The sequence below is a fragment of the Vitis riparia genome, chromosome 19 (assembly GCF_004353265.1).
Source record: "Vitis riparia cultivar Riparia Gloire de Montpellier isolate 1030 chromosome 19, EGFV_Vit.rip_1.0, whole genome shotgun sequence".
In the NCBI taxonomy this organism is placed as follows: Eukaryota; Viridiplantae; Streptophyta; class Magnoliopsida; order Vitales; family Vitaceae; genus Vitis; species Vitis riparia.
Genome location: NC_048449.1, coordinates 9697764 through 9712219, shown reverse-complemented (window position 1 = coordinate 9712219; position 14456 = coordinate 9697764). Strand labels below are relative to the sequence as shown.

The 14456-nt window shown below is 37.7% G+C and overlaps 1 protein-coding gene and 1 long non-coding RNA gene across 6 annotated transcripts; one reads left to right on the top strand and one right to left on the bottom strand.

Annotated features, from left to right (window-relative positions):
* Window positions 1–1646: 1646 nt before the first annotated feature.
* On the bottom strand, window positions 1647–14437 carry LOC117909354. 5 transcript variants are annotated; one of them, XR_004650340.1, is made up of 5 exons: window positions 14231–14437; window positions 13691–14160; window positions 10163–11482; window positions 9163–9870; window positions 1647–2161 (listed from the first exon to the last, which is right to left on the bottom strand). It is a non-coding gene; the product is annotated as an uncharacterized LOC117909354 (long non-coding RNA). The 5 variants fall into 5 exon arrangements; XR_004650339.1 differs by having other exon boundaries at window positions 13691–13808; window positions 14231–14436; XR_004650342.1 differs by having other exon boundaries at window positions 1647–2165; window positions 13691–14436.
* LOC117909353 (bZIP transcription factor ABI5 homolog) lies at window positions 10784–12575 on the top strand. Its single transcript, XM_034823364.1, has 3 exons — window positions 10784–11406; window positions 12130–12204; window positions 12302–12575. The coding sequence occupies exons 1-3, from the start codon at window positions 10801–10803 to the stop codon at window positions 12431–12433; spliced, it is 813 nt and encodes a 270-aa protein (XP_034679255.1). The 5' UTR covers window positions 10784–10800; the 3' UTR covers window positions 12434–12575.
* Window positions 14438–14456: the final 19 nt, after the last annotated feature.

The window sequence follows — 14456 nt, the reverse complement described above, 5'->3', positions numbered from 1 at the left end:
CTAATAATCCAATAATATTCAATCCGTTAGCAACCAAACACTTGAATAAATTTCAAAAAATAATCAATCAAATACTTGCATACAAATTCTTGCACAACAAAATAAGTTCCATACGAAACTTAAAGGCCCCTGAAATGAACATTTTGGTTTTTCAGGGGTGAGAAGAATCTTTCACACACTTCGAATATTAGGAACAACTATAGACATAAGACCAAACCATAATCCATAAATGTTTATTCAAACCATATGTTGCAAAAAGTTGGAGCTACTGAGCTTCAATGGTGTCGGTGATGGTGTCTGGTTTACTGCCCAGTTCAGAGAGGCTGGAGAGGCTAGAGCTGGAGTCACTGCGGCTATGGCTACGGCTCCTGTGGTGGCGACACCTGAAAGATCCGACATGGGTTGTGGGCGAGCAAAGGCAATTGGCCCTGGCACTAGATGGCTTTGCAGTGCAACTTTGGGCAGTCGGTGACAGTGGGGAAGGTGACTGCTTCTTGATCTCAGCTATATTTATTTTAGGTATTGATAACTTACGTCTAGCAGGCTTTTCTTCCATTGATCAATGTCTCGTCTCCCCCTGCTCGAGAGAGACTTGGCGACATCAGAAAAACACCTTAAAATAACTCAAAGATATTCTTCCAAAGTATTCTAAATTTGTTTTTTTTTTTTTTTAAATTAAAAAACAAAATTTAATTTTAAGACGAAGAAAGAAGACTCATTTCAAATATGGCTACATGTATCTACCAAAACTTCAGAGGATGTCAATGAAATTAATCTTTTCACTAATTCTACGATTGATTTGAATCTTTAAAAATGCAGCAAAGGTTAAGTGAATGCAAAAGAGTAGCAGAGGCAGGTGGTCACCTGAAAAAAGTTGCAAGGCAATTCAACCCAAAGGTCTTCGGATGGTCTCCTGAGGAGATGAATGGGAGAGAGCCCAAATTAAAATGGGGTTTCTTCTTTTCTTTTTAAGTGCATAGAAATATGAGATTCAAATGAGAATATGAACCAAATTCAGAGATGCTGTCAGTAGCTTAATTTTAGATTTCCAACTACCTCTATTTTCTGCTTGCTGTTGCAAATTTGTGGTCATTACTTAATCAAACAATTTGCCACCACTAGTTTTCCCTACTTTTCTGTTTATTTTGGAGGTGGTCACTGGTGGTTTTCATCCATCTATTAATATTGTGAGATGGCAGCTAGCAAGAATCTCCATTTCCTCCCCTTAGAAGGATATAGACTCCCATGTGACGCTAGATGACTTGTGAGTGTAAACTTCATCTGGGAGCTCTCTGTTCTCTTAGATTTGCCCTTTCTCTATGGTTTGCTTCATCAATATTTTATAGAGCTTGGAATCTCTTAAATTGCTTGATATCTTAGTCAAAGGAGACCATCATCTATTTAAAGGTATCATTGGAATTCTAGGAAACCTTTGATAGTTCCCACATTGTTAGAATAAATACTATATATAAGCCATATATTAGTTATCTGAAAATTTAAACCATTCTTCCATAGATTTAAATCTGAAAATTAAAATGTGAATCATAATAGAAACCTATAGCATATGACATGAGAAAATCAAATAATATTGTTACACCAAGAAATAGACAAATGCACTGAAAATCACTTTAAAGACTTGGGAGCTCTTCAGCAAACAAAAACTATAATAAATGGCAACCAATATTGTAACAAAGTTCAAAAAATAATGAATGAAATGCTTACGTACAAATTCTTGTACAACAAAAGAAGCTCCATACAATATGTAAAACATCCCGAGATGAACATTTTCAGAGGTAAGAAGGATTTCCTTCACACCCTTCGGTCTTTGAAAACAACTATAAAACATGACACCAACCAAATCATAAACCATTGATATTCATTCATTCAACTCCTTTAGTGTGAATGATGCTTAACTAAAAGTTGGAGCTACTGAGCTTTCAATTGTGTCAGGAACGGCCTCTGGTTTAGCACCCAGAACTGAGGCTTGAGAGGCTAGAGCTGGAGTCACTGCAGGCCTGGCCACGTCTCTTGTGGTGTTTCACAGAGCAGCTTTGGGGTGGTGACATTAAGGAAGATGATTTCCTCTGAATCTCAGCTATATCTACTTTAGGCATAGATAACTAGTACATACGAGGCTTTTCATCGATGTCCGGTCTCCTCCCTGGCTTGAGAGACTTGAAGATGTTAGAAAAATGAACGACCTAGTATAAAACCTTTTACCATATGTTCTATATACACAAGATAATGCTAGTGCCACAAAATAAAGTATGGCATACACTTTCATATATCAACTTGAAATGAAGAACTAGACATCAATGAGTTTTATGATTTTTTGGTTGAATCATGAAAAAGGAAAATTGCCCAGTGATGTGTAACATAAATTAGGAAATTTTTGCATAAGATGAACTAGCATGTATATATGCAATGTTGGGTAACCGATTTTTCTGAAAGCTGAAGTTAGGATTTGGACCTACAATGTATATCATGCTCTAATACCCCTTGATATTAGGGCTTTTGGAGAGTTCTTGTTCACAGAGACGAGGTGGGCAGATGAGGAGCACTACGATGGTTGTGTGAGAAGCACAATGTTTGCAGAACGGTCACCCACAATCCGATGTTTAGTACTCACTGACAAACCCCTGGAGGAGGTTTCCAGGTACCCCATTTCTTGGGGGGTGGGGGGGGGTGGTTTGTTCTTCTTCCTCTTTGTTGGAGAGGACCTTGGTTGCTGCCAATAGGAGATCCGGTGTTTGTTTGGGCAAAAGTAATTTGGAAGGGAAGCCAACCCTTGACCCATTGAGGGTACTTTTGGCCGATGGGATGAGTTTAGGTGCTTTGGCTAGTTTGGAGCTTAGGGTGGTTGAGGAAGTAGATGGGTCTTTGTCAGCAAGGGAGACGGGAGGAGGGCATTTAGATGTTGAGGAAGGGGACTCAGAATGCTGGTCCTCCAATTGTTTGGCAAAGTTTGGCTAGTTCCTAGGCATGCCTATTGAGGGATTCAAGTGGGAGATTCTGAAATTGCTTACAAGGATGAAAGGCAAAAAAGAGTAGAAAGGGAAAGTGATTGGTAGGAGGAAAAACACGGGGTCTTCAAGGTTAGAAAGGGAGTTGAGAAAGCTTGAGTGCTCAGTGAACTTTCTCGGAGCAGGAGGGGACTGTGATGGCAGTGTTTCAGGTTCTAAATGAATTTATGAATTCTTTCATGGAATGTTCAAGGGGCCAATGACAGGGACAAAAGGAAGGTTATTAAAGCTTTGATCAAGTCTCAAAAGGTGAATCTAGTCTAGGAGTGGGTAGATGCTTAGAGTATAGAGTTGTGAACTCGAGGGATGCTGTAGGCAGAGTTCTGGTGTTTTGGGATAATAGGGTGCTCCAATTGGTTGGGATGGAAGTGGGTAAATTCTCGATCTCGTGCAGGTTTAAAAACTATGAGGATGATTTCTGTTGGATCTTTACAGGGGTGTATAGCCCAGTGCTAAGGGGGGAAAGGGAAGGTTTTTGGGAGAGTTGGGGGCAATTAATGGCCTTTGGAGTGACCATTGGTGTGTTGTTGGCAATTTCAATATGATCAGATTTCCTAGAGAACGCAATAGAGAAGGTAGACTGTCCTCTGCCATGAGGAGGTTCTTTGAGGTAATTGAGGATTTAGAGTTGAGAGATTTATCCTTCCGGTGGGGGGTGGCCTACATAATCAGTCCAAGTCGAGGCTTGATCATTTCATTGTGTCTAAGGATTGGGAATGTCATTTCAGCAGGGTTGTGCAGTGTCCCACTCCTATTCTTCTAGATGAGGGAGGGATGAGGAGAGGTCTGACTCCTTTTATATTTGAGCTCATGTGGTTGAAGGAGGTTCAAGGACTTGTTGAAAAGTTAGCGAGAAAGGAATAGTTTTAGTGGGTCCTCAAGTTTCATTTTGGCTGCAAAATTGAAAGCCTTGAAGTCAAATTTGAAAGACTAGAATAGAGAAGTGTTTGGAAAGATAGAAGTAAAAAAGGCCTTAACCCTTAATCAAGTGGCCTTTTGGGATACAAAAGATAAGTCCAGTACCTTGTCACTGGAGGAGTTGGAAGCTAGGGAGGAATTTAAAAAGTGGGTCTTTGTAGAAAAAAATTTTTGGAGGTAGAAATCAAGGGAAGTGTGGCTCAAGGAAGGGGACAGAAACACTAGGTTTTTTCATAAGATGGCTAACGCCATAGAATAAGAAACTCCTTGGCCAGAATTAAGATAAATGGTTGTTGGTTCTCTGAGGAGACTGAAATCAAGGAAGGGGTGGTCCAAGCCTTTCAAACCCTGTTTTCTGACTCTGGGAACTGGAGGCCCAATATTAATGGTTTATTGTTTGAGAGGTTAGGAGGCTGCAAGGCTGGAGGAGCCTCTCTTAGAGGAGGAAGTTTTTGGGGCTCTTTCAAGCCTTAGTGGAGATAAAGCGCTAGGTCTGAATGGTTTTCCAATGGTTTTTTTGGTAGTTTTCGTGGGATTTTGTGAAGAATGAGGTGATGAGATTCTTTAGGGAGTTCCTTGAGCACAATAGTTTTGTTAAGATGTTAAGAGCTTGAATGCAACCTTCTTGGTCTTAATTCCAAAAAAGGGGGAACTAAAGGGATTTTAGGCCACTTAGCTTGGTAGGTGGTTTATATAAGTGGCTAGCCAAGGTGTTAGCCAGTAGACTTAAAAATGTGGTAGGAAAAGTGGTTTCAAAGGCCTAAAATGTTTTTGTGGAGGAAAGACAAATTTTGGATGCTTCACTTATTGTTACTGAGGCCATTGACTTGATTTTGAAAAGTAATGAATGTGGCATTTTGTGCAAGCTTGACATAGAGAAAGCTTATGATTATGTAGATTGATATTTCTTACTTTTGGTCTTGCAGAAGATGGGTTTTAGGGAAAAGTGGATTGGGTGGAGGAAGAGGAGCAATCTCCACTGCAAGTTTCTCTATTTTGGTCAATGGCACCCCAATTGACTTTTTTCAAAGCTCTAGAAGCTTGAGACAGGAGGATCCCCTTCCACCCTATTTATTTATTGTTGCTATGGAGGCTCTCAATTGTTTGTCAAAGAGGGCAATTAGTGGGGGTTTTTTGTCAAGATGTAAGGTGAGAGATAAAGGCAGAGAAGGGGTTAAAATTTCCCATTTGTTGTTACAAATGACACTCTTGTCTTTTATGAAGGCTCTCAAGATCAAATGACTTACTTATACTGGTTGCTTATGTGTTTTGAGGCTATTTTGAGGTTGAAAATAAATTTAGATAAGAGCGAGTTAATTCCAATGGGAGGTATGGATAATATAGATGTTCTGGTTTTAGAGTGGGTAGTCTCCCTTCCTCTTATTTGGGTCTTCCGTTGAGCATCCCGTTTAATTCAGTGGCAACTTGGGATGGAGTGGAAGAGAGGTTTCATAAAAGGTTGACCATATAGAAGAGACAATACATGTCCAAAGGAGGGAGAATTACCCTAATTTGAAGCACATTGTCTAGCTTACCCATTTATTTTATGTCCTTGTTGTGCATCCCAAGGTCGATTAGATTGAGGCTAGAGTAGATTTAGAAGGACTTTTTGTGGGGTGGTGAGACTCTTGCACAAAAACCACATCTAGTAAGGTGAGAGACCATTTGCTTAGACAAAAGGAAAGGGGGATTGTGTGTGAAGTGTCTCTCTATGCTCAATAAGGCTCCACTTTGCAAATGGAATTGACGTTTTGCAAACATAAGGAGGGCCCATTCGAATCAAGTTATTAGTAGGAAGTATGGAAAAGGAGGGGAGTGTTGTTCTTAGGAGGCAAGGAAGGGATATAGTGTTGGATTTTGGAAAGCCATAAGGAAGGATTAGGAACTCGTGAGTAGTAGGATCTTTTTCTTGGTAGGCAATGGGCGGAGGGTCAAGTTTTGGAAGGATAAGTGGTGTGGGGCAACACCTTTGTGTAACTATTCCCTTTCTTATTTACCTTAGCAATTTCTAAGGAGGTGTGAGTAAAGGATGTTTGGAATTCTTTTGTTCAAGGGGGGTTGGTAGAGCCCTTGCTTTTCTAGATCTTTCAATGATTAGGAGGTGGAGTGTGTGGAGAGGTTTCTGTTGAGTTTACATGGGTTGAGGGTGTGCAGGGATGAGGAAGATGGGATGCTTTGGACAGAGACAAAGAACAAGTTTATAGTTAAGTCTCTCTATACCACTTTGGAGTCAAGGACGTCAATTACTTTTCCATCGAGTTTCATTTGGAAGGCTTGGGTGCAACCTAAAGTTGGTTTCTTTACTTGGGAAACAACTTGGGGAAAAGTTTTAACCTTAAATCAAGTTCAGAAAAGAGGAAGGTCTTTAGCAAATAGATATTTTCTATGCCATATTGAGGAAGAATCTACAGACCATCTCCTTATGCATTGTGTAAAGACAAGGGTCTTATGGGAGTTCCTTTTCGCTCTTTTTAGGGAGTCTTGGGTGCTTCTCTAGAGAGATCCTTCTAGGTTGGCATGATTCTCTTGTGGGCAAAAAGCCTAGGAAGGTTTGGAGAGTGGGCCCTTTATGCATCTTTTGAACAGTTTGAAAGGCAAGGAATATAATTGCCTTTGATGGTGACGAACTTGCACTCCAAAGACTAAAAAATTCTTTTGTTTGTTTTTTTTGTCAAAAACTAAGATGTGTATATATGATGCTCATTCTACTCATTATTTTCTTCAATTGATTGAGATATCGCTGAGGGTGGCATTGTATTAGCCATTTATGTTTGTAGCTTTGGCCTTTGGTGTTGCCACTTAGCAGCTGGTGTAAATGTTCTGTACACAGTGGGTCGCTTTTTTGGCGGCCCTTTTTAATATATGTACCTCTTTATCTATCAAAAAAAAATCTCTAATACCCTTTGAGTGCAGTCCCATACCCACCGTGATAACCACAACAATAACTGCAAAGAAATCACACATTTGTGAACAATATGAATTGGACAGATATATAGGTTTAACTATAGCTTTAATACTATGTTGAGTAACTAAGCTTCCTAATAAGGTAAGCTACGAGGATTTGGGCTCACAATATATATCATACTCTAACATGAAAAATATAGTTTCTTTAGAAAACCATCAACTTGCAAGAAAAAGGATGAAAATTTGAAAACAAGCTATTCACTTCCAAGAAGCTGATGAAATCTGTTGAATCAAGGACAAGGAAAACTAACTGGAAGATGTAGTTTATATATATAGGCAATAAAAGATGCATGTATATAGAAAAAAAAAAAAAAAGAATACATTAGAGTACATAGAATGTATAGAATGGGCACAAAAAGGCAAAGCCAAACAAAAGAACACAAAAAACAACTTTCTCTCTCTCTCTCAATAAGATCCAAACCAATCAACAAACTCAATCAAAGGCCTTAAGCCTTCCTTTGTGTACATCCCCACCCAAGCTAAGAGGTTACTCAGGAATAAACATTTCAACTTTTGATCTAACATCTCCTTATTTTCAAACGCTTGATGGTTTCTTTACTTCCGCAAAGTTCAAAATATGCATTAAGAGGCAACCTTCCTAATGTTCCTCTATTTTTTCCCTATGAAGGATCCATGCCAACTTAAAAGAGTTTGTCTGACTGCAGAAGGAAGCACCTAAAGAACTCCAACTAAAGAGAACAACAAATGTCATAGGATCCTTGACTTGACACAATGAAGAAGCACATGATCAATTGATTCCACATCAACTTTACAAAAAAAACATCTATTCGCTAACAACCACCTCTTCTTTGGAGTTGATATATCATCAAAACATTTCCCCAACTAGCTTCCCTAGCAAAAAAAAAAACTCGCTTTTGGTGGCACCCCAAGAATTCTAAATAATTCCTGAAGGAAAGGGAAACAAGCTCGGCTTTAAGACATAGAAGAGAGATTTGACAGCAAAAGCACCCTTCTTCAACTCCTTCCCAATTATTCTATCAAAGACATCCCCCACACTGACTTATCTTGCAATCTTGAGAAAAAGGATTCAACATACCCAACTCCCTATCATTAAGGTGTCTAGAGAACCAAGGATTTGCAAAAAATGAACTAGGGTGTACAAATGTACTAGATGTAGTTTACATTAGCAAATTTTTCCAAAAAATGAACTAGCATGTCCGAATGCAAGACTCAATGTCTTGAAAAATTGATCAACTTTCAAGAAAATGATGAAGCCTACAATAAACCATTGAACTCCAAGAAAAATGATGGAATCTAAAAGGGAAAAAACAAGGGGAAAAAAAAAGTTCTAAAGAAACGAGTAAAATATGTAAACAACAATAGTTTTGCAGAGTTGTGAACAGTTATTGAGAATTTCTTTTTAATTTTTATTGGCTATTTATACTTTTTGTCTAAAAATTATCTCATGGTCTTTTGATTTAAGAACCTTTTTGTAAGTTCATATACTTACGACTATCTATAATTCCAATTCTCTTCTTATCTTAATGAAACAATAATGAACATTCAGAAGTAACTTTCTTTCTTTTGTTTTTCTTCTTCTTCCTTTTTTAAAGAAAAGGTGTCTTATTTTTCTCAACAACCTTTGTTAGGGTGATTTTGGACCATAGATTGCAATCCTACAGGGTAAATCCTTACTGAATGATCGTTTTTTTGGACATTCCATGGAAATTTTGAGAACTTATATGGGCCACAAAAGTTCTCTTGGCAGAAAGTTCTTTTTCAAACTGAGTAATAAGTTCCCCAAACTGCTCCTAAAAATATACAATGGAGTGTTCCCAACTTTGTAAAAGATTACAAATATGTCATTTTGTCCATGCAAGAAGCATTCTGGAATAATGTTCCAAATTTCCCACAAAATTACAAATAAATTGTCAAAAATTTAATCTAAAGATGAAAAAAGAGTACTTTGATGTCCGTATCTGTTTCTATTTCTAACCAACGAAACAAAAAGGGTGCAAAGAATCACCCCTTCAACTTGATGACAGAAAATATTTTCCTTAATTTTTTCTACAAAATAAATAGCATGTAATTAACATTTGCATTCAATTTGCAGAGATCATCTATAAATTAGAACTATGCCCAGTACATATATGTCATCACTAAGAAAATGTTCCTGTCATGATTATGTACCTTCATTAATTATAATAAATGCATGAATAAATCCTACAATTGACTTAAAATTTATAATCGTAGTGAAGGTTAAGTTAATATAAAAGAATAATAGAACCAGAATTACCTGAAAAAAGTTGCTAGGCAATTCAACCTGAAGAAGTTCTTCTGTTGGTCACTGCTGGAAATTCTCTTTGCTTTTCATGAGGAGATGTATAGGACAAAGCCGAAATTAAAATGGGGGTTTCTTCTTTCTTTTTTAGTGCAGAGAAAATATGAAACTCAAATGAGAATGAGAATGAGAACCAAATTCAGAGCATCTGTTAGTAGCTTGATTTTAGATTTCCGACTACCTCTATTTTTCTGCTTGCTATTGCAAATTTGTGGCCATTGCCTAATCAAACAATTTGCTGTCACTAGTTTCCCATACTTTCCTATTTATTTTAGAAGAGGGCATATGGCGGTTTTAGTCCATGTATTAATATTGCGTGATGGCACAGCAATGTTTTCATCATCAGAATGCAAAAGTTGTGCCAAAGTTTGTGGTATTTGGGATCCACCAAAATGCACAAGATTAGACTGAATAAATACTAGGAATTATACAACTTGCAATCAATTTTGTGCCCAAAAGTTTGTGTTTTGATAAGATAAGAAAAATATTGTGGTAAACCTGTGCCCAGCGAACCCTGCCGTCGTAGGAGACCTCATGCGCGCGACGGAACAGAGAATAAGGGGCCTCGAGAGGAGGTTACAAATGCTGCGAAATGAACGAAACCAAGAGAAAGATCCATGTTCTTGCTCTAATCAGGAGACTTGAGTGTTTTGAACTTCTGCACTGAGTTGAAGTCACAAAAATGATACTTTAGACATAATCATGGCTTAAGAACATCAATTTTTTAGAAGGGAAAAAAGCTAATTGGTCTATACTTTTACAGTCTAAGATTTTGGGAATTGATAAATAAGATTGGGAATACATACATCTTTTAAATTGCTTTTTTGATCAATCCAATGGCATTTTATAATATTTGTGAAGTCAAGAAACATTTATACACCATTCTATTTGCAAAAGCAAACCAGAGAAAGTAATTCTAAAAACGTAGCAGCACTCACAGTAATAAAAGTATTACCTGATAAGCTTGAAGTGTCTTTATTTGCTGCACCCTTACAACCTCACAATGAAAGCATCGGTTTCAACCTTTTTCCTTTTTGGTAAAACTGATTGGCCTTGATACTTCCGCCGAGCTCTTGCATGTTGATTTTCAGAGCATCTCTGCCACTCGGCATAAAGTTTCTTCCCTTCCTCTATCTTCTGTGTCGCTTATATCTCTCAAGTCTATCTTCTGTGTCCTTATATTTCTCAGGTCCATACTCTCTCTGTGTGCTTTCATACAGTACTCAACACAACTTGACAATGAAGGTGAAGGTTTTTGGAAATTCAGTCCATCCTTGAAGCACCAAATTGGTCTGTAACAGTACAGCTCAAAGGTAGTACAGCTTGGTTATCGTTTTGCTGATTCATAAGGAATTTGAAAAGATAAAAAAACCATTCACTAGCATAGTTCATCTGATAAATCTTAGGAAGAGATATACATCCTCATATCAGAATTCTGTTTTCTTTAGAGGATTTGCATTTGTTTTCAATGTGACAATGAGATTCTTGCATGCATCATAATTCAATTACATTTCTTGTTTTTGTTGCCAATTTCTCATCTGATATCAGGTCCAGAATTGAAGTTTCGGTCTGCATCTTCAAAAACCAGACACCATGTTTCCTGTGTTCCCCAATTCCAATGAAGGGAAGTCAGTTCAACTCAGCCCTTTGTCTTTAGGGGCGCATCTCCAAGGAGCCCAGCAATTTCAAACCCCATCATCTCTTGTTTCAGACATGATCCAACCAGCAAATTTTGTTCTTTCTGGAAACTGGGAAAACGCCCAAGAATCTCTACAAAATTGGATGAGAATGAAAAGCCTGAGAAACAAAGAAAAGACTTCGCTATCCATCGGAAATGGGTCAGGATCAAGCCAGTTCCCAATTCACAGAGCTGGCAATGTTTTGGAACCAATGGGATCTGCAGGCTTTGGGGTCGGACATGGAGGGGCTGGAGACGGGCATCAGAGGGAACTACCTCATCAAGTCATCAATGGCTTCAGCATGGTGAATCCCTATGAAGTGAATGCAGAGAAACAAGCTGTTCAGGGGGCACACCCTTACCATCAGTTCATTAACATGTTCAGTCCTGGAAATGGAAGTACAGAGACTGTCATCAACACAGCTGATGCTGATGCCACAGAAACAGCCGCTGCTGAGAAGATTAGGCGCAGAATGATAAAGAACAGAGAATCTGCTGCCAGGTCAAGAGCAAGGAAACTAGTAAGTTGTCTTTCCACTGTTCATTGGCAATCAGCTGGGTAAGAGCTCAATCACTTCCCAGGGAAACTTTCCTTTTCTGCATCATTTCAAAGCAACTTATATTAACACTGGTTTTGGCTTGTTTTTTCCATAGCTACCAAAGTCATGTTGTACAAAATTTGGATAGATTTCTTAAATTGTGAACAACCTGACCACCCTTTATCATAAGCATCAGGCAACACCCAAATGCAGGTTCCTTGATTCAAATCTATAGCAGAGAATGGGGATGGTTGCTGCATTCTACTTTGGGGGCATCGCCTATCCATTTGGATGTTTTGTTTGTTTCAATAAAACCCAATAGGCGTGCGTTAACAATCCCTTCCCCCCTCCCTCTGGGTCTAGGCTCAGGCAGTGATTACTGGGTGGGGTTAGGTAGGCAAAGAGATTCAAGCATATGGGTTTGGCCAAAAGGGGGTATGGTCGGAACTTTAACTTTAGAATGACATTGTAACAGGTGGAAAGGAGTATTCGCAGCTGCAAACTCTTAAAACTGAAAATTATGAAACCTACCAATTTTGTCTCCCTTGCAGTAATTAAGTTTCGATGTAACATGGGTGATCTACTAACTCGATGTGTCAAATGCCATTTTTGTTCAGAAAGCTAGTTATCACACCCGGAGGAAATGGGCTTTGTCAAAGTTTTCCAAAGCAACTTAATTTTATTTATTGTTCTCTTTCTATTCAGGCATACGATGCTCAACAACAAATAGAAATTGCAAAGCTGAAGAAGGAGAACGAGTTTCTGAGAAGGATTATAAGGGTAATTCATTAAAGCATCATGATCCTTTATTCTGATTTTATTTTCTTTTCTTTTGTATCCTATTTCAAACAAGGTGTACTCATGTCATGATTTACAGGTTCTCTTGACTGTTATAAAGAAGAAGACGAGCACAGGTTACCGAGTTACCAAGGACCTTCTCAGAGCCGCCATAAATGTTGTCAAGGATGCTGATCGACATGAAATAATATTTCCAGTTCCCAATATGTAGATGCCGTTAGGTTAAGCTTAAGGTTGGTTGACGGTATAACAATAAATATGTAGTGTGGTGAGGACATGTTTCAGTTAAGCATGTGGTTACTATGTTGATCGTTTCTTTTTCCATAATCATAAACTTGGTATTTATGTGTGTGCTTTCATCATTTGGTAATTAGTGATACCCTTGTTATCTTTTTAATTAATTCTCTTGTTTTTGTTAAACTAATCCCCACTTAGAGTCACTCTAATACAAGGACTTGCACAATACTACCTTGACAAAGAAAACCTATCAATTAAATTCATCAGTCTCCTTTTATTTCCATGATATCCATATGAGTGTTATAGCCAAATTAGTACAAGTTTCTAATGAAACAACCTTCCACATTACAGAAGGTAAAAGTAACTACAATTCAACATATATTAGCTGATATTTAAACTGCACAAAGATTTCATTAGAAATATTTGAATTGGCTGAATTAGAATCAGTAAGTTTTTTATTATCATCCTTGCATATCCTAATTTGTATGACAACCCTCCTTGGGCTTACTGTAACAATAAATAAATAAATAATTCATCAATAGAATCAACCAAACTTTACAAAATTGGAGAGAGTCAAGCCACTCCTTACAACTCATCTCCTTGTCTTTACTTCAGGATGCAACATCCCTACTGCCCTACCAGATCTAAAATTTTTGTTAGTCCCTAAACTTTATTTATTTATTCGTTTTGCTTAGTTTTGATCACACACTATATTATGTGTCTCAATCTTTCACAACCATTTTGCACCAATGTCTCCTATAGTGTCTTTCTCGTGTTGACATAAAATCCAAAAGCTACAACTCACTTTTAAGGCCATGTTAGGATTGACTTCTAGAAAGCCAAAACTCTCTTTAAAGCTCAACAAAATCTTGTAGACATATTCCAGTAATTTTACTAAAAAGCATATAGCTTAAACATGAGCTTGTAAGTTGGGATGATGTTTTTTTGAAAGGTTGGGTTTTTTAGCTTATTCAAGAAGTTATTTCATACATAATTAAACATTCATAATACCAAAACTGCACTTTTGAAATTATGGTGTCAACTTCTAGCCATATATATGCATATCAAATGCTATCCTAAACCAGGCATAAGTTTTCTATTTCCACAAAACATGATCAGAAAATGCACCCAAACAAAAGATATTATGTAACATGGACAGATCAGAGAAGAAGTATCACTAACATCAAATTAATGCATTAAGTGACTAAATTAACTACAAAAGCCCTCTCACCTGTGACTTCCCATTTTGCATCAAGTCCCCTGAAAACAATGTGAGAATGAGAATCCAAAAAATGCAAAAGATCTCTCAATCTATTAGCACAGATTGGAATTATCAGTCGATCTCTAACCTGAAAATGCAAAAAGATAATTAATTTATTGGCAGGAAAACTGATTCTTTCTGTTTAGTTCCAAATGATACAACACTCGCAACATTGCTCGAGCCAAAACTGTGAAAGATGAGATCTTCTTAAGCTGATTCTTTTCTTTCTCAAGGGAGTTAAACCAATACAAACCATAAGGTCTTAATGTTTCTTCTCTTCTTTTTCTCTGGTTTCTCGGAAACCAAACGGAGCCTAAATGAAAACTTAAGAAAAGCCCATTCTCAAACACGCAAATTGTCAGCTGGGGAAGAAACTCTGAAGTCTTCAAAGAGCAATTACGGTTCTGACAAAAGAACCCTCCGTTTGGTTGCTCAGAAAACTGAGAAGCAAAGAAAATTTTGAATCTTTTGTTTGATGTAGTTTGGGATTCTTAAAGTGAGAAAACTCACCCCAACGAACGTAAATAGTTGAACTAAGCTGAGTTAAGCGAAGGTTTGTTGTGCTTTCTCGGATTCCAAACAATGTAAAATCTAGGGCCCGGTTCGGTGGCTGACAAAAGGAAAATAGAAGAAGCAACTTCAAAATCTTGTTCATTTTTCTTACATTTTCCTAAGTTTCTCAGCCACCAAACACTCAAACAGAGTCCTAAGTGCTTAAAAAATACCCTCCCAAGAA